The sequence below is a fragment of the Ranitomeya variabilis genome, chromosome 7 (assembly GCF_051348905.1).
Source record: "Ranitomeya variabilis isolate aRanVar5 chromosome 7, aRanVar5.hap1, whole genome shotgun sequence".
In the NCBI taxonomy this organism is placed as follows: Eukaryota; Metazoa; Chordata; class Amphibia; order Anura; family Dendrobatidae; genus Ranitomeya; species Ranitomeya variabilis.
Genome location: NC_135238.1, coordinates 150,080,634 through 150,100,577, shown reverse-complemented (window position 1 = coordinate 150,100,577; position 19,944 = coordinate 150,080,634). Strand labels below are relative to the sequence as shown.

General features: G+C 42.6%; 2 protein-coding genes across 3 annotated transcripts in view; both read right to left on the bottom strand.

Annotated features, from left to right (window-relative positions):
- Positions 1-10,699, bottom strand: part of LOC143784152 (aldehyde oxidase 1-like) — a 254,105-nt gene extending 243,406 nt beyond the window's left edge. The window contains exon 1 of the mRNA XM_077272027.1: positions 10,609-10,699. Within this exon, the coding sequence (XP_077128142.1) occupies positions 10,609-10,677 (69 nt within the window). The 5' untranslated portion in view covers positions 10,678-10,699. The remainder of the gene's footprint in view (positions 1-10,608) is intronic.
- A 521-nt stretch (positions 10,700-11,220) lies between these two features.
- The window catches only part of LOC143784153 (aldehyde oxidase 1-like), a 291,675-nt gene continuing 282,951 nt past the window's right edge, over positions 11,221-19,944 (bottom strand). For both annotated transcript variants that reach the window (XM_077272028.1, XM_077272030.1), the window contains 3 exons: positions 17,039-17,227; positions 13,693-13,860; positions 11,221-11,358 (listed from right to left, as the gene is read on the bottom strand). In XM_077272028.1, coding sequence (XP_077128143.1) covers positions 11,302-11,358; positions 13,693-13,860; positions 17,039-17,227 — 414 coding nt within the window. In that variant the 3' untranslated portion in view covers positions 11,221-11,301. The remainder of the gene's footprint in view (positions 11,359-13,692; positions 13,861-17,038; positions 17,228-19,944) is intronic.

Here is a 19,944-nt window from a genome sequence, read left to right as displayed (position 1 = left end):
TACATCATCTCTATGTGTGTGCCTTCCTCTCATTTCACCGTCAATACATGTGGGGGGCAACTATACCTTTGGGGTTAATTCCTCTGGAGGCAAGTGAGGTCTTTGTTTTCTCTGCAGTACTAGTTAGCTCTTAGGCTGGTGCGTGGCGTCTAGAACCAACGTAGGCACGCTCCCTGGCTATCTCTAGTTGCGTTTGTCAGGCGTAGGGCAGCGGTCAGCCCAGGTTCCATCTCCCTAGAGCTCGTCCGATATTTATTATACTTTGCTTATCCTGTGCTATCCCTAGCCATTGGGGATTCATGACAGCTATGGTACGTCTGATGGCACTGAAGGAGTTTGTCTGATCAGGTATCACAGACACCAATACATTTCACCACCGGGCCTCCAGGGGGAGCTAAGGGTTCTATTCATTAGGCCACTCCTCACACACTGGTAAAACTGGGGGTCAGGCAGGAAGTTAGACAGAAAGCTGACTGGGTTGGAACCAGGCAACACCTTGTGGCAGAAGGTGTTGCGGGAGAAGATTCGGTAGGGTCTCTGTCAGGAGTGGGATCCTGACAGAGACTTGGCAACTAGAGAGAAAGCAACGGGACCGTGCCTGCTCAGTATAGCGGCGGTGCCCAAGAAGGGATTGGAAGCGAGATAGATTGTGCTGAGTGAGAAACGAGATCAAAGCGACAAGGAGAATACCAGTAGGGGTCGTGCTGTAAGATCGAGGCAACATTCTACTGAGGCGCACAACCGGCGGCCGGAACGCCGAGGGAGTATTACAATATTCAGCTTCAAGCAATACTCTAAACAGCGGCAGGACAGTCAGTCTAAGGCGGGCTGTCTCACTTTAATCACCTATGCAGTCTTCGGGGGCAACTTGTGGAGAGGGGCGACTCTAGGGTCCCGGAAGAGCTCCGAGCCTACCCGTCATACGGGTGCCGTTCCAACCGCAACATCAGGGAGGAACGGAGAATTAGCAGAACATCATCTAATTGAGTTGTGAGGGAACTTAAGAAACGGACACAACAGTTGTGGGGACTTTCCGTAAGCACAGCAGGGAAGGACCGCAACACATAGCGCTAGAAGGAAGGCACAGATTTCCACCTGCTAAGAGAACTCTGGAGGTGCCATTGGACCGGCCGGACTTGCGCAGCCTGGCTATCTGGACTCCGGACTTAGGACCTTCAGTAAAGAGGTAAAGAGACTGCAACCTGGTGTCCTCGTTATTTACTGCACCGCACCACTACAGCGTCACCATCATCATCATCATCCATCCTATCTTTCACTGTACGCCCCTCAGCAGGGTCACGGACCGGGCCTAGCCACCGTGACAACCCCAGAGCAGAGACTCAGAGGCCCGGTACCGGGTACCCCTCGGCCCTGCGGCAGTGGGGGCGCTGTATATATATATATATATATATATATATATATATATATATATATATATATATATATATATATATATATATACACACACACACCTATACAATGTGTAGACATTTATTTTATCTATTCTATTATAACATGTCAGTGTGATTTTACTGTACACCGCACTGAATTGCCGGCTTTTCTAAAGGACACCGGTGCGTACTTCTCACAAGTCGCACTGATGGTCCGTGTGGTGTGCAAGTTTTTCTTGCACCCATAGACTTTCATTGGCGATTCTCAGCCAATATATGGTGCAAATCACAGTATGCTGCAATTTCTCTTGCACGTTTAATACGGCCGAGAAAATAATGCATGATAGGAGCTGCCCCATAGATTAACATTGGTCCGAGTGCTATGCGATTTTTTATCGCATAGCACTCGTCCGTATTATGGTCTAGTGTGACTCCATTCTTAGAGAATCCACCTCATCACGTGAGCCCATAACACTCTGATGGTAATAAAATGACTTGGATTTGACTCGTTAGCTATAGGCTGCCTAGATTATCTTCTTTACTAATCTAATAATGTCTCCTAATTTCCTTCTAATTTTCCCATGCTTTGTTGCTAGTTCCAAGCTGAATGGAAGTGTGTACACGTAAGACGTAAGACACCATTGGTCTGAGTATGCACAGCAATGCATAGGCTAGATCTCCTGAGATGAACTTGAGAGTCTAAAGGTACCTTCACACTGAACAACTTCACAACGATAACGATAGCGATCCGTGACGTTGCAGCGTCCTGGATAGCGATATCGTTGTGTTTGACACGCAGCAGCGATCTGGATCCCGCTGTGACATCGCTGGTCAGAGCTAGAAGGCCAGCACCTTATTTCGTCGCTGGATCACCCGCTGACACACACACCGATCCAGCGATGTCTTCACTGGTAACCAGGGTAAACATCGGGTTACTAAGCGCAGGGCCGCGCTTAATAACCCGATATTTACCCTGGTTACCATTGTAAATGTAAAAAAAACCAAACACTACATACTCACCTTCTGATGTCTGTCGCGTCCCCTGGCGTCCGCTTCCCTACACTGTGTCAGCACCGGCCGGCCGTAAAGCAGAGCACAGCGGTGACGTCACCGCTCTGCTTTAGGGCCGGCGCTTACACAGTGCAGGGAAGCGGACGCCGGGGGACGCGACAGACACCGGAATGTAAGTATGTAGTGTTTGTTTTTTTTACATTTACACTGGTAACCAGGGTAAACATCGGGTTACTAAGCGCGGCCCTGCGCTTAGTAACCCGATGTTTACCCTGGTTACCCGGGGACTTCGGCATAGTTGGTCGCTGGAGAGCTGTCTGTGTGACAGCTCTCCAGCGACCACACAGCGACGAAACAGCGACGCTGCAGCGATCGGCATCGTTGTCTATATCGCTGCAGCATCGCTTAATGTGACGGTACCTTAATATACACTAACAAAGTTTTTAAATTCGGGCAGGAGACCAGTATCCGTTCGGTGCATTGTGGTCAATACACAGACTCATACAGACGTCTGAAATCGGCTTAAGACTGTGAGACGATGAAATAAGCAAATAATAAATTCCATGTTTTTCTAAGTTTATGGGTTCCCAAAATGCTGGAAAGAAATGATGTAATCAAATGAGAATTTAATAGATTTATTCAGATTTTCTTACATTTAAACTATGAAGCACCAATAGTCTGCATACAATACAATCAGGTACAGTTAAATGATTCAAGTTATTGATTTAATTAGTATTTAGCAAAAAGATACAATTTCTCACAAAGGCTAATGTACTAGCAGATGACAGAAGTTTATAGAAATATATTGCAAAAGGTTTCAACAAATGGCAGCGTGAGCACTTAAAGGCACCCAGACAGCTGATATGACATGCTGCCCGAACAATGGACACCATGAATCAAACAGTAGCGGTATCATTTCACACAGATACATCTTACTCTTAAATATAGCAGTGTTTCACAGAAAAACATACATTTAACTCCTTCACCCTCAAGCTTGTTTTCACCTTCCTGACCAGGCCAAATTTTTCAATTCTGACCAGTATCACTTTATGTGGTAATAACTCCGGAACTCTTAAACATATCCCATTTATTTGGAGAGTGTTTTTTTGTGACACATTGTACTTCATGTAAGTGGTCGATATGATTTGCAATTTTGAACTTTTTATTTTTAAATTTAAAACTGGTGGTCATACCACTAAAAATTAATAAATAACATTTGCCACATGTCTACTTTAGATCAGCATCATTTCTGAACCAGAAGTTTTTTTTTTCTTATTAGGAATTTAGAAGGTTTCAAAGTTTATCATCAATTTTTAATTTTCTCAGCAAAAATTACAAAAACAATTTATTTAGGGACCACATTACATTTAAAGTGATCTTGATTGACCAATGTGATGGAAAATACCTAAAGTGACACCATTTTGAAAACTGCACCCCTAGAAGTGCTCAAAAGCACATTCTAGAAAATTAATAACCCTTTAGGTGCTTCACAAAAATTAAAGCAATGTGGATGGAAAAAATTAAAATTTTAAGATATTTTCACAAAAATGTTGCTTTAGCCCCAAATTTTTAATTTTCACAAGTGTAAGAGGAGAAAATTGACCCCAAAATGTATTGTGCAATTTCACCTGAGTACCCCGATATTCCAAATGTGGTGGAAAACTACTGTTTGGGTGCAAGGCAAGGCTCGGAAGGGAAGGAGTACGATTTGACTTTTGGAGCCCAAATGTGGCTGGAATAGATAGCGGATGCCATGTTGCGTTTGCAGAGCCCATAATGTGCCGAAATAGTGGTACCCTATAAGTGACCCCATTTTGGAAACTAAACTACTCAAGGAATTTATCTAGGGGTGTAGTGAGCACCTTGAACCGACAGATGCTTCACAGAATTTTAGAACTTTGAATCGTGAAAATGAAAAAATACATTTTTTCCCGCAGAAATATTGCTTTGGACCCAAATTTTTCATTTTTACAAGGGACCCCAAAATTTGTTGTTCAATTTCTCCTGAGTACACCGATGTCCAATTTGTGGTGGAAAACTACTGTTTGAGCACACAACAGGGCTTGGAAGGGCGGAGCGTTATTTGAACTTTGGAGTGACATTTTTGTTGGAATAGATTGCAGACACTATGTCACATTTGAAAGGCCCCTGACATGCCAAAAAAGCATAAAGCCCACACATGACCCCACATTGGAAAGTATACCTCTTGAGGAATTCATCTAGGGCAGTGTTTCTCAACTCCAGTCCTCAAGACCCACCAACAGGTCATGTTTTCCGGATTTCCATAGTATTGCATAGGTGATAGAATTAATGCTTGAGCAGGTGAACCTGTGCAATACTAAGGATATCCTGAAAACTTGACCTGTTAGTGGGTCTTGAGGACTGGAGTTGAGAAACACTGATCTAGGGGTGTAGTGATCAATTTTAACCCTTAAGCAATTCACAGAATTGTAAGACAATGGGTTGAGGATATGGAAATTACCATTTTTTTCACTAAATGTTGCTTTTGCCCAAGGTTTTTCATTTTCAAAATGGGCTATAGAAGAAAATGAACAGTAAAATGTGTTGTGCAATTTCTCGGAAGTACTCCAATACCCTATATGTGGTCAAAAACTACTTGTGAGGCACAGTACAAAGTTCAGAAGGGAAGGAGCGCCATATTGGAGTGCAGATTTTGCAGTAGTGGTGTGAGGGTGCCATGTTACATTGGAAGAGCCCACTGACATGCCAGAAAAGCAGAATCCCCATAAGTGTGTCTGACCGTGCAGGAACATGGTCTGATCATACCACATCTCCTGGGCAGGGGAGAAAGCAAAAGAGAGGATACAGACAGGACAGCAGGGGATCGCAACTCCTGTTTTCTGTAAGGAAAAAAAATTCCCTGCCTGTTTAAAAATGTGTTTTATCTCACAAACAGAATTAGCTGTGATCCCATGCTGTAATGTCTGTATATTCTCTTTTCCTCTCCCCCTGCCCAGAAGCTGTGGTATGATCAGACCATGTTAATGCAACGGTCAGACACAGACATTACACAGCAGGGGCACGTTTACAGTATAAAATTACCTTAGGACAGAAATAAAACATTTTTTTTACACATCCAATAGTGGAACATATTTTTATTCTAAGATCTGTTAATTAAAATGTATTTGTTCTTGGGAAAATCTCTTTAAAAGACGTCTGGAGACCATGCTGCACAGGTAAATAGTCCAAATAGCTGGTAAATAGTCCATCTCCCCACCAGCTTCCCTTGAGGGATAGGTCTCTTCTCACAATTTAACGGGCAGCTGGCATAGAGAAACCTCCAAGGACCTGATTATTGGACTAGTCACCCGTGTGGAGTAATCCCAGGTCAACTTTTGAATGTATGTTTTTCTTAATGTATTTCACAGTAAATCACACTTGGATAAAATCTTACAGCCAGAGTTTAATACATGGTGCACGTGGTTCGGCCAACATCTACCAGTTGTCAAGATCCATTTAAACAGCAATCTAAGTGTAAAGTTGCTAAAATGTACTGTATACACCTAGACTATAGAGTAAGCAAAAGACTAGTATTGGATAACAGCAAGCCAGGAAGTAGCTTGAATGCGGGGTACTCTTTTGAGAACCTCCCTATAAACTGGAATTTGTGGAGAGAATGACAGTTGCGAGACTAGCAACTAAATTAATAAAATGGATAGGAGGATTCTTTAACCCCTTCACGACATAAGACATATATTTACATCGGTTATAGGATGTTTCGCCCCCTGCAGTTCGCCCCCGGGTACATCCTGTTTGTGATGCCAAGTTGAGTCGCCCGCCAGGGCAGTATGGTACTCGGTAAAGGGTCCGGTACTTGAAGGGGACTTCACGGTGACGGCGACCTGGTCCGTGGCCCTGGGCACTCAAATAAAAGGGAAAAGTCTTTTAAGCGTTTGGTGAATAAAGTTTGTGTTTGTGATGTCACCTGTGGTATTCGGCCAGTAGGGATCGAAGTTGCTTAAAGGGGTCCTCTGGGTGATGGTATGGCAGCTGAATGGTATAACTTCCCACAGGTGAAGTAAATGAACCCCGGGGCGAACTGCTGGGGGCGAACTACTGGTGGCGAAAGATCCAAATCCCATTTACATCATATGTTGTGTCCCCAACTTAGATGGGAGCTCACATCCTTCCCCACACATAGCAGCTGATTTAACCCCTTCATGACCTCGGGATTTTTCGTTTTTCCGTGTTCGTTTTTCACTCCCCTCCTTCCCAGAGCCATAACTTTTTTATTTTTCCGTGAATTTGGCCATGTGAGGGCTTATTTTTTGCCGGACGAGTTGTACTTTTGAACGACATCATTGGTTTTAGCATGTCGTGTACTAGAAAACGGAAAAAAAATTCCAAGTGCAGTGAAATTGCAAAAAAAGTACAGTCCCACACTGGTTTTTTGGTTGGCTTTTTCGCTAGGTTCACTAAATGCTAAAACTGACCTGCCATTATGATTCTCCAGGTCACTACGAGTTCATAGACACCTAACATGACTAGGTTATTTTTTATCTAAGTGGTGAAAAAAAATTCCAAACTTTGCTAAAAAAAAAAAAAAAAAAAAAAAAATTGCGCCATTTTCCGATACTCGTAGCGTCTCCATTTTTCATGATCTGGGGTCGGTTGAGGGCTTATTTTTTGCGTGCCAAGCTGGCATTTTTAATGATAGCATTTTGGTGCAGATATGTTCTTTTGATCGCCTGTTATTGCATTTTAATGCAATGTCGCGGCGACCAAAAAAAACGTAATTCTGGCATTTCGAATTTTTTTCTCGCTACGCTGTTTAGCGATCAGGTTAATGCTTTTTTTTTATTGATAGATCGGGCGATTCTGAACGCGGCGATACCAAATATGTGTAGGTTTGATTTTTTTTTTAATTGATTTATTTTGATTTTGGCGAAAGGGGGGTGATTTAAACTTTTATATTTTTATTATTTTTTTCACATTTTTTTAACTTTTTTTTTTTACTTTTGCCATGCTTCAATAGCCTCCATGGGAGGCTAGAAGCAGGCACAGCACGATCGGCTCTGCTACATAGCAGCGATCTGATGTTCGCTGCTATGTAGCAGAAAATCAGGTGTGCTGTGAGCGCCGACCACAGGGTGGTGCTCACAGTTGCCGGGGATCAGTAACCATAGAGGCCTCAAGGACCTCTATGGTTACAATACTGAAGCATCGCCGACCTCCGATCATGTGAAAGGGGTCGGCGATGCTGTCATTTCCGGCCGCCCGGCCGGATGCGGTAGTTAAATGCCGCTGTCTGCGTTTGACAGCGGCATTTAACTAGTTAATAGGTGCGGGCAGATCGCGATTCTGCTCGCGCCTATTGCGGGCACATGTCAGCTGTTCAAAACAGCTGACATGTCCCGGCTTTGATGCGGGCTCACCGCCGGAGCCCGCATCAAAAAGGGGCTTCTGACCTCGGACGTACTATCCCGTCCGAGGTCAGAAAGGGGTTAAACAGGTGTCATGTGCCTTTAAAAGCGGCTGGTGAACCAGAGCTTCATTTATGGCTGTTAACCAGATAAATCCCACTGTTAATCACTGACAGCGGCATTTAAGATGCACCAGCCGGAAGCACCTCACAAATGCTGCTGATTGGTGCCTCTGCCACATGATCGGGGGCTGCCGACGGGTTGTCATGACAGTTGGGGGTCTGAAGAAGACCCCCCCCTGTGCCTGTCATTCTGTATCTCCTGTGTTCATAGGAGATTGTGACTTCTGCTAAACATAACAGTGCTGAAGCTCTTCTATGTGTAGCACAGGTGATCAGACGATCGCAGCTTCAAGTCTCTTTAGGGTACTATTGAAGACAGTAAAAACTGAAAAAAGTTTTTAAAAATATTAAAAAATAATAAAAAAACATACAAGTATTCAAATTATCCCCTTTTGCCCCATTAAAAAGAAAACAATTAAAAAATCTATATATATAAGAGGCATCGTGATTACTCGCTAATCCCGCCCTCTGCACAGTAGCTCCGCCCCCTACCACATCACCACACATAATCCTGCCCCCCACCCCATTACCACACACAATCCGCACCACATTACCACATACAATCCCGCCCCCCCACCACACATAATCCTGCCCCTCACCACATCACCACACATAATCCCGCCCCCAACACATCACCACACAATCCAGCCCCCCCAACACATCACCACACATAATCCCGACCCCCACCCCATCGCCACACATAATCCCGCCCCCACCACATCACCACACAATCCCGCCCTTCCATCCCATCACCACACATAATCCCACCCCCCACCACATCACCACACAATCCCGCCCCCACCACATTACCACACATAATCCCGCCCCCCATCACATCACCACACATAATCCCACCCCCCACCACATTACCACACATAATCCCGCCCCCCCACCACATCACTACACATAATCCTGCCCCCCACCACATTACCACACATAATCCTGCCCCCCACCACATTACCACACATAAATATCACTACACATAATCCCACCCCCCCACATCACCACACATAAAAACCGCCCCCCCACCACATTACGACACATAATCCCGCCCCCCCACCACATCACCACACATAATCCCACCCCCACCACATCACCACACACAATCCCGCCCCCCACCACATCACCACACATAATCCCGCCCCCCCACCTCATCACCACACATAATCCCGCCCCCACCACATTACCACACACAATCCCGCCCCCCCACCACATCACCACACATAATCCTGCCCCCCCCACCACATCACCACACATAATCCCGCCCCCCCACATCACCACACATAATCTCGCCCCCCCACCACATTACCACACACAATCCCGCCCCCCACCACATTACCACACATAATCCCGCCCCCACCACATTACCACACACAATCCCGCCCCCCCACCACATCACCACACATAATCCCGCCCCCCCACCACATTACTACACATAATCCCGCCCCCCACCACATCAGCACACATAATCCCGCCCCCCAACACATCACCACACATAATCCCGCCCCCCAACACATCACCACACACAATCCCGCCCCCCACCACATTACCACACATAATCCCGCCCCCACCACATTACCACACACAATCCCGCCCCCCCACCACATCACCACACATAATCCCGCCCCCCAACACATTACCACACATAATCCCGCCCCCACCACATTACCACACACAATCCCGCCCCCCCACCACATCAGCACACATAATCCCGCCCCCCAACACATCACCACACATAATCCCGCCCCCCAACACATCACCACACTATTGTTATTAACGTCATTTTAAGTTAATTTACCACCTGCGTAAGCGCTATTGAATGTTATCATTATTTACTTCAGTTTAATCACCAGCAGCGTTAATTAGATAGCAATGAGCGTGCCGAGCGTTAGCTGTCTGGAAACACCTAGTATATACATATTTAGCATCGTTGCATTCAGAAATGTACGATTTATCAAAATATAAAGTAAATTAATCAGATCTGTAAATGGTATAAAAAGAAAAAAAATTTAGAAACATCAGAATTACGTTTTTCTGGATGCCAATAAAATGCAATAAGAGGCGATCAAAACATTGTATCTACCCGAACATGTTGTCAACAAAGACATCAGCTCAGGTTACGCAAAAATAAGCCCTCACGCAGCCTCAGATCCCGAAAAAATGAAACAGGGCTCAGTAAATTGCAACAAACACAAAAAATGTTTTTCATACAAATTTTGGAATTTTTTGTTCACCACTAAAATAATATAAAACTATACATGTTTGATATCTGCGTACACTGTATGGTAAAATTAATGGTGTTATTCAAAAGTACAACTGGTCCCTCAAAAAACATCCATCATGTGGCTATATCTATGGAAAAATAAAAAAGTGATGTCTCTTGGAAGAAGAGGAGGAAAAAATGAAAGTGAAAAAATGTAAAATGGTCATGTTGGAAGGGTATAGCATTGAAATATGCAGAAAATTGTGCTTCTTCAAGCTTGGAAAAAAAAATCATGTCTTGGAAGTAATCTTGTTAACATGGATGGATATATCCAGAATCAATATAAAGATTGTATAGTTGACTAGGGAGACATAATTTGCATGAAAAATATTATTCCCATAATCAATACCCATCTCTGGGATTCCTCCTGCAAAGGCACCCTATAGATCGCATCCCCCACAAATATACAAATATGTAGGGTGTTTCTATCCACTTACCTTCCTTCCATTTACATAAAAGATAAGCGGATCAGATGCAGCACCTACAACCATGGCTTCAGGTCTCATGCTGCTGGAGCTACAGATCCAAGCAGACACTTAACACTAGTACAAGGATAAAACTGGTGTTAACTTATTAACTTTTGGAAGGAGGAGTGAAGAGGAGGAGTGAAGAGGAGGAGCACATGGGTGTACGAATATATGTTTCTAAGAAAGATTTGTGGAAACAACTACTATTCATCCTCCCTGTGGCTAGATGTCTAGTATTTAGCTTCCAGTGTGAGTTTTGCAGTGGCTCTGGTTTTAAAATGTCAGGATATGTTTTATAGTTTTATGCATTTAAAGTCTGCTCTTCATGTTTTATACCAAGCTGAGCCATTTTAAAAAGATATCTTTTTGCTCTGGATAACCTTTATACCATTTACATTTTACCCTAGGAAAACAGCCATAGAAAGAATTTACTGGAGGTGAAAGTGGATTGTCCTGCAGATTGAAAAAAACCCCTTTGTTTTAAATACATTTTTACTTTCCGAGAATGAGTGGAACATTTTTAGATGTCTTCTTCACCACTCTTACAATTTATACTTGTGCTTTCTTTATTAAGAGGTTTTAAGGATAACGTTAATTCAAAAATGAAAATTGGTCTTGTTGAATTTTGTATCCACTATGAGAAAAAGTGCAATGTTTTCTTCTTCATTTAGTGACATCAATGGACCAGGGGATAAAAGTTCCAGCCTTATCTCTTGGGATCTGAAAAACAATGAGGAAAATGAACACTATTTGTCATATCATATGATATATTATATATATATATACTGTATTTTATGTACTAAGTAATAAAGTTTATACTTTTGGATCTCAGAGATAGATTTTGAACCAAAATATACATCTATAATCAAGGCTTATTATTTAAGATGGATGAATTTCAAGAACACTTTGCTAATGCAGTGCGCCTCTGAAGTTAGACAATACAAATTCCTTGCACCATTATTGTGCAAAAAGTGCAGTCAATGCAGTATATATAAATTGGGTTTTATTGCTGGCTTAATTTATTTTCTTTTTTTTTCTGGATAACGTATCTTATAACGTAATCATGAACAACCAACATTCCCCCCCCCCAGAATTGGAAAAACAAAATCTTACAGATGATGACTTAAGTAATATACAGATGCTTCTCGCAAAATTAGAATATCATCAAAAAGTTAATTTATTTCAGTTCTTCTATACAAAAAAGTGAAACTCACATTATATAGCATCATTACAAACAGAGTGATCTATTTCAAGGAGTTTATTTCTGTTAATGTTGATGATTATGGCTTACAGCCAATGCAAACCCCAAAATTATCTCAGTAAATTAGAATACTTTATATCACCAGCTTGAAAAATGATTTGAAAACATGAAATGTTGGCCTACTGAAATGTATGCTCAGTAAATGCACTCAATACTTGGTCGGGGCTCCTTTTGCATCAATTACTGCATCAATGCAGTGTGGCATGGAGGCGATCAGTCTGTGGCACTGCTGAGGTGTTATGGAGGCCCAAGTTGCTTTGATAGCTGCTTTCAGCTCGCCTGCATTGTTGGGTCTGGTGTCTCTCATCTTCCTCTTGACAATACTCTATAGATTCTCTATGGGGCTAAGGTCAGGCGAGTTTGCTGGCCAATCAAGCACAGTGATACTGTTGTTTTTAAACCAGTTACTGGTACTTTTGGCAGTGTGAACAGGTGCCAAGTCCTGCTGGAGAATGAAATTTCCATCTCCAAAAAGTTTGTCGGCAAAGGGAAGCATGAAGTGCTCTAAAATTTCCTGGTAGACGGCTGCACTGACTTTGGTCTTGATAAAACACAGTGGACCTACACCAGCAGATGAAATGGCTCCCCAAACCATCACTGATTTTGGAAACTTCACACTAGACCTTGGAAATCAAGGTCCCAGAGTCTGGAGGAAGCGTGGGGAGGCACACAATCCAAGCTGCTTGAGGTCTAGTGTTTTTATTGTCTGTGCAGACAGTTGACAAAATAGTGTCCATTCCAGTCTACATTCAGTAAATTTGCCCACGTCTATGTGGCATGAGAAAGGCTCATTCAGAGCCGAAATGTTGCCCAGACATGTGGGTTGAATAAATCCTGCACGTTTTTCACTAAGGATATGGAGTTCTGCCCTCTTTTTTGAATTTGTATGAAGTTTGGACAATCATAGGACAGATTGCCTGGGGGCCTTGCACCCGAAGATAAGTAAAACGTTGTGCTGTTCCTGTTTTTTATTACTATGTGGATAGGTGGCTATCAGTTATGTACGTGTTGAATTTTTTTAGCCTAAAAAGCGTGAAAAGTTTTGAAGAGTGGGTTAAACTAGGTTTTTGACCCTACATAAATGGGGTTATCTACCTTCAGGAAAATAACAGTCCCTGGGCACATTTTGTTACAGGAAAACAAAGTGCACTTGACTCCCTTTCCCTGGGTGCTCTCGGGATTTGATATTGACTGCAGCACTAATGTCACGTCGACAGCACCGACATCACAGCAGCCAATCACTGAGCTCAGCGACTTTGTTCATGTAAACGTACACCCTGTTTAAAGTCACTGAGGTCATTGATTGGCTGTCGCACTGTTGACATGATGTCAGACGTTAGTGCTGCAGTCAGTATCAGATATGGGGAGCAGTGGTGGAGATTCAGAGGCGGAAGTCAGTTTGTTTGTTTTTTTAGCAGACTACATCCAGGGATAGGTATTTTCTCTGCTACAAATTTTAGCATTGTATAAGAAAAACAACGTCATATAATGAATCCTTATAATATTTAATTGTAATTATTTATACAAAAAAGCAGTTGTCTGTGAAAAATTCAATTAACATTTCAAGGGTTAGGTAGGAAATACAATAGTGTCACATTGGTGGGAGCTCTAGGCACTTCCTATTGATCAGGCCGGTATAGCCATGACAGCACACTTATGTGCTGGAAAATGAAAACATGCCTGTTACTTTGCAGTGCAGTTGTAATTGGCTGCAGACATTGGATGGCTCATTACTTTTTATGATGTCATATAGTTGGTATATAGCTAATCGTATGTAAACTGCAGAACCTTACCATCTTTGTTAGGGAGTCTTCACAGGCCATTCTGATTTTCTCTGGAGTCACTGGGCTGTTGAGTGTGAAAATCTTAGGTGAGCCACGTTCCATCCGAGCAGAGTCCACGGCATCTTTTATGGCAAAATATACAGAACTCCCCAAAAACAGGGCAGTTTCCCCCACACCCTAGAAAAGAATATTGGATATGGAAAGTGTTACATCACCTAAAGAAGTCCTGTACCTTCTGCTTGAGAAGCTGATACAACTTTGTTTCAGTCACATGTACTAGAGATGGGCAAATTTATATGTGTGGAATTGAATTCTACTCGATTTTACAGAAATCCGTATTATGGAGATTATGGATTTTTTTTTCATTCAGTCCGGGCTGATTCAGCAAAATGACAGCCAGCTGTGGCCGCAATATTGTCGAGGGCCGGCAAAAGCTTATAAACAAAGGAAAACATACCTCATTGGCCGCCCCTGCTGCTCCCCGCCCTCTGCACTTCCATCCCGATGCATCTCTGGCTCAGAGTTCACTCTAGGCCGGGGCTTCCAGCTACAAGCAGTCCCTGGAGTTCAGGATCTGGGGCCTACTCGTAGCTGCAAGTCCTGGAATTGTGTGGACACTGGACCCGGAGGTCACTGCACGTGTACTTAACTCCAGGGAAGTACCAGGCCGGAGTGAACATTGGGACAGTGGTGCGGAGCACAGGACAGTCAGTAGGGAACAGTCGGAGCTGCCAGAGAGGTGAGCAGTGAGGTTAGTATATGGTTTTTTTTCCATTTTCTACATGTTTTGTTTATTATGCGCTGGGGTCTAGACAGACCCCAGAGAAAAATAAGGAACATTACATTTACGGTTAATAACTTCTTTGCAAATGATATTTCCCGGTAAAATCCGCGCAAACAGGCGAATTAAAATATTGTCAAGTCTGCTCATTTATTACATGTACAATGTACAGGGAATATGTTTCTCATGAGACCACTTTTAATAGCTGTTATTTCTAACACAACTATGCATTATAGTCATTGGGATCCATCTTATCCTTCATAGGAAGGGTCTAATAATAATCTAATATTATTCTTTCCCCCTTCACTCCACACCTGTTACTCTCCTGTCCCGGCTCCAGCCTTGGGCCCTTCCCTTATGGGTAGATCTGTACTAGTCTATGCCAGGTTATTCTGGTAACTGGCAAACAGCTGTGACATCACCGACGGCATTTTAAGGGCTCATACTCATGTGCGTTTAAAACTTCGCTCCAATGTTGATCCAGAAAAGGAAGAGGAGTGTCATGCGAGTTCAATGCTATTTTTCTCACATAGCATCTGTATGACATCCGTATGTAATGCGTTTATTTCTCTGCAACTATCATTCTACAATCATTTACAGGATCATTTACATTGTTCTATGCCACAGAATGGCAATGTAAAAAATCGCATGGCATATGTATGGTCCGTCTGCCGCCCTTTTTTTTATTACACCCATTGACTTGCATTGGTGAGTCTTATCCGTTATTCACGTCCTCTCGCAGTATGATGCGATTTTCTTCTCATTCAGATTCCAGCTGAGAAAAAAATCGCAGATGAGGACTAAAATCAGTGAATAGCATTAGTCAGAGTGCAATCCCATTTTTTTATTGGATTGTACTCGTCCTATTTATATGCAGATGAGTATGAGCCCTGAAGCCGGCTCAGGCAGCTGCCAGAGTATTCAGGAAAGTATAGCACCTTACTACCAGAAGCTTTTGCAGGATTCCTCCAGACTTTGCTCCAGCAAGCTGGTTAATTATCTTCCCTGCAATTCCTGTCTGCTTTCCAACATACTACGGTACTTTCTTGCTCAGTTCGTTTATAGAAGCTCTGCTTTACACAGTTTTTTTCACTAAATCTGTGTCTATGTGCATGTAGTGTAGTGTGAGTGTATTAACATACTCCTCTGCCACCGGATTCTTGGGAACCCAGTGCCAATCTGCTCCTCTTCTCAGTGACGTCACTGGACTTCAGACTGTCCGGACCGCTCTACACTGCATGTGTCAGCCGGAAGTCTGATGCTCCATAGACTAACATTGTAAAAGCTACTTCTGGGTCACACATAGCACAGTGTGACCGGAGAGTCTGAAGAGCAGTGACAACACTTCAAAAAGAAATGGCATGGCGCTGGTCTCGGAGAAGGCTGCGGTAAGTGAATTTATTAACACACACTGCACGCACATAGAAACATGTTTAGTGGAAAAAAAAACTTATTGGGAGTGCTTCTTTAATCCAGATACTATTGCACTCACAACTGGGCAGCGACACGTACCACATACTCTACCATATTAGTGGTGTTCATACCTTCAACTGTGCTGTAACGGTGTACCCAAAAACAAATTAATCTCTGCTCTACAGGGGTGGTTACACTTTCATCTCCACTATCAGGTGCTGTTCACACCTTAATATCTGCAGTCGAGGCATCTGATTATATTTCCCGCTTCTATTCCTAAGCTGCCCACACTAGCACCGTAGTCCTGCTGCATCATCGCCGCCAGTCCGCGCTGCTCACCCTGACCTACAGCTTACACAAGCTGAGCCCATAACAATGCCCTAACATTTATTTTACCTTTTTTGACTCTTACTTTCCTTGATTTTCCTTTGCCACCTTAACATTCATGAACTAAAGAAAAGGGTGTCATTTTATTTACAGAAACATCACTACCTTTATAATGTGCTGTGAGGATATCCAAACATAAAACTTTCCTTCACACAATCTTCAAACGACAGGATAAAACTCAAACTGCCTACAGTCGCTACTAGGGGCAAGCTTCTTACATGGATAAGGATACAGGTAATAATTAAAGTGGTTGTGTGGGCAAAGCAAAAAAGTTCCCAATGGTCTTGGAGCTGTAAAAAATAACAAAGTTATACTCTCGTAACGGCACTCACCCGAATCTACGGACCACGGTGCAGCCTACGCTGACCCATGAAGCCTGTGATTGGCTGCAGCAGTCAGGTGACTTGAGCAGCGCATCATCAGATTATTTTCTGATGATGTGTTGCTCAAGGTACCCAACTGCTGCAGCCAAAAACAGACTGCAGCGGTCCTGCTGCTGGTGGAACGGTGCCATCATCGTTATCTGTCTCTGTAAAGACAACAGAGTGGCCTTCACTGGATCCAGGTAGTTGCCAGAAGCTGAGTATCAATTTGTTATTTTTTTTACAGTTTCAGTTCCCTTCATAAGTGTATACTTATGAATAACCAGCCCTTCGTGGATCCTGACTACAAACGACCTGCAGTAAAGGTTAACAGTTACATGGAGAGGCTCTTGTATCTATACAGTAGCTTATTGGAGTTTCTAAAGGATAATTGAGTAACATGGCAGCTCACCTTGGAGGAGTATATGGTATATGGATTCTTGGATGATGCCAGAAGGGAGATATTAAATTCAGTGGGAACGTCACACACAGCAGGTATCTTATACTTATCAGGTCCTAATGTATGCATGTCTCCTTGTGGAGAATAATAGAGTTCTTCTAATGTGAACAGACCAACTCCCTGAGTAAAGGCACCTTCAAGCTAATAGGAAGTATGTGGATAAAACAGAAAAATACATGAAAAATATTGGATGTACATAATTAACCATATACTTATTTCCTGTGCTATAGCTTTTTTTTCCCGCAGTTTTGCCATTTTATTTAGCAATATAAATATTCCCCTTTTTCTGTACATGTTTTGTTTCATGGATAAAACACTGATCATTCATAGAATAATATTTGGAATTGAGAATCCTCAATGGTTGATACCTTTTAATGGCTAACTGAAAAGATGGTAACAAATTGCAAGCTTTCGAGACTACACAGGTCTCTTCATCAGGCATAGACTAAAATAAATTCTGAAGAATCACATATTTATGCACGATACAGCCCAGAAAAATGCCATAGATAAGGCAGGTGACGTTAAGCAGAATTACCATTATGTGAGTGATAAACAGTTATGTCCATAAATATTGGAAAGATATATATCTTTGTACCATGTTAGCCAGTAGATAGAATAATATTTGGAATTGAGAGTCCTCAGTGGTTGATACCTTTTAATGGCTAACTGAAAAGATGGTAACAAATTGCAAGCTTTCAAGACTACACAGGTCTCTTCATCAGGCATAGACTAATACAACTTCTGAAGAATCACATATTTATACACAACAGAGCACAGAACTGTCATTACGTGAGAGTGATAAACAGTTGGGTCCATAAATATTGGAAAGTTCCTAGATAAGGAGTGTGAATGTTTTATTGTCCTCTGAATGGGGTATGGTTCTTTGTTATGATGCCCCATAAGGTCTGAACTGCAAATTCCTTAATTGATGTAAAAAGACATAAATCCATGCGACACATTCATTCCTGCACTAAGTGTGTCAAAGGTCGTCATAGGTTTATACTCCCAGATTCTCCTGTCTCTCTGAGATTTTAAGTTACCTTTCAATACAAGTAATTTCAGGTCCATGGTGCTATGATCAGACATGCAAAAATGTTTGGCCACAGGTAGATCCATTCTTTTTTCTCTTATTGTATGGTGGTGAGAATTTATCCTTGTTCTCGGTTTCTGCCCTGTCTCCCCAACATACAGACCCCCAGTTGGACATTTATTACAAATAATTAAGTACACCACATTAGATATAATGCAGCTGAAGGTACCTGGGATCTTGTAGTCCTGATGTGAATTGGGAATCTTTATCTTGTCCGTGGTCATTATAAATGGACAGGTTTTACATTTTTTCTAGTTCCAAAGAAAGGTTCCTGCAGCTGTTGGAGAGGACAGGGAGCTTCTGACAATGATGCTTCTTATATTTGGGCGCTGTCTAAAACACAGTAGTGGGGGGTCTGGAAAAATTGCTTGTAATCGGGCATCTTTTTGTAGTAAAGGTTGTAATTTCCGTGCAGCTCCCCTTAGCACTTACAGATTTGGATTGTAGGTGACTACTAGAGGTACCCGGTTGTTTTCTTCTTTAGCTTTGTAATGTAGCAGGTGATTCCTTGATATTCTGGTGGCTCTTGTAATCTGGTTTTCTATTGTTCTTGGATGGTAGCCCTGATTCAAAAAGGTCTTTCTAAGGCGACCAAGGTGTTCATCTCTATCCATGGGGCTGGAACATATACGATTGTATCAGATGGCTTGGCTGTAGACAATAGAGTTTTTGATGTGTTTTGGATGAAAACTGTCCCATTTAAGGTATGTTGGATGGTCGATTGGCTTCTGATACAGAGATGTCTCTATTTCATTGTTCTGCCGCTTAATGATGGTGTCCAAAAAGATTATTTCAGTACAGGAGTAGTTAAGTGTTAAGTTGATGGCGGGATGAAATTGATTAAACAGTTCATGGAACGTCTTTAGCTGTTGCTCAGACTCTGTCCAGATGATTAAAATATCATCAATGTAGCGGTAGTACGCCAGAGGCCTGGTGGGACATGAGGACAAAAAGTCACTTTCAAGCTTGGCCATGAAAAGATTTGCATACTGTAGAGCCATTTTACTTCCCAGTGCTGTGCCAGTCTCCTGTAGATATACAGTGCCTTGAGAAAGTATTTGGCCCCCTGGAACTTTTCAATCTTTTCCCACATATCATGCTTCAAACATAAAGATACCAAATGTAAATTTTTGGTGAAGAATCAACAACAAGTGGAACACAATTGTGAAGTTGATTGAAATTTATTGGTTATTTTACCAGGATCCAAGAAGTATTGTTTCTCCTTGCGGAGAGTGACATGATAAGCATGTCGAGAGGAGGAGACTTAAAGCCGCAATGCTCCTCTGAGAAATATGCAAATTGTCTCTTCAGAGAGGTAGAGGACTAAAACTCTAGTGCCACCTATTGGAAATAGCAATCCTAACAGTCAATGTCGACCCTTTAACGAGCCTTGTCACATGACTTAGGATAATAGCCAAACCAGAATCTCAATTTGCAGACACTGTGTTTCGGGGTACTGCCCCTTGTCAGTGCAAAGTGGAGATCTGGTTTGGCTGATTGAGAGGCGTCTGACCAGGATCCAAGAAGTATCGTTTCTCCTTGCGGAGAGTGACATGATAAGCATGTCGAGATGAGGAGACTTAAAGCCGCAATGCTCCTCTGAGAAATATGCAAATTGTCTCTTCAGAGAGGTAGAGGACTAAAACTCTAGTGCCACCTATTGGAAATAGCAATCCTAACAGTCAATGTTGACCCTTTAATGAGCCTTGTCACATGACTTAGGATAATAGCCAAACTAGAATCTCAATTTGCAGACACTGTGTTTCGG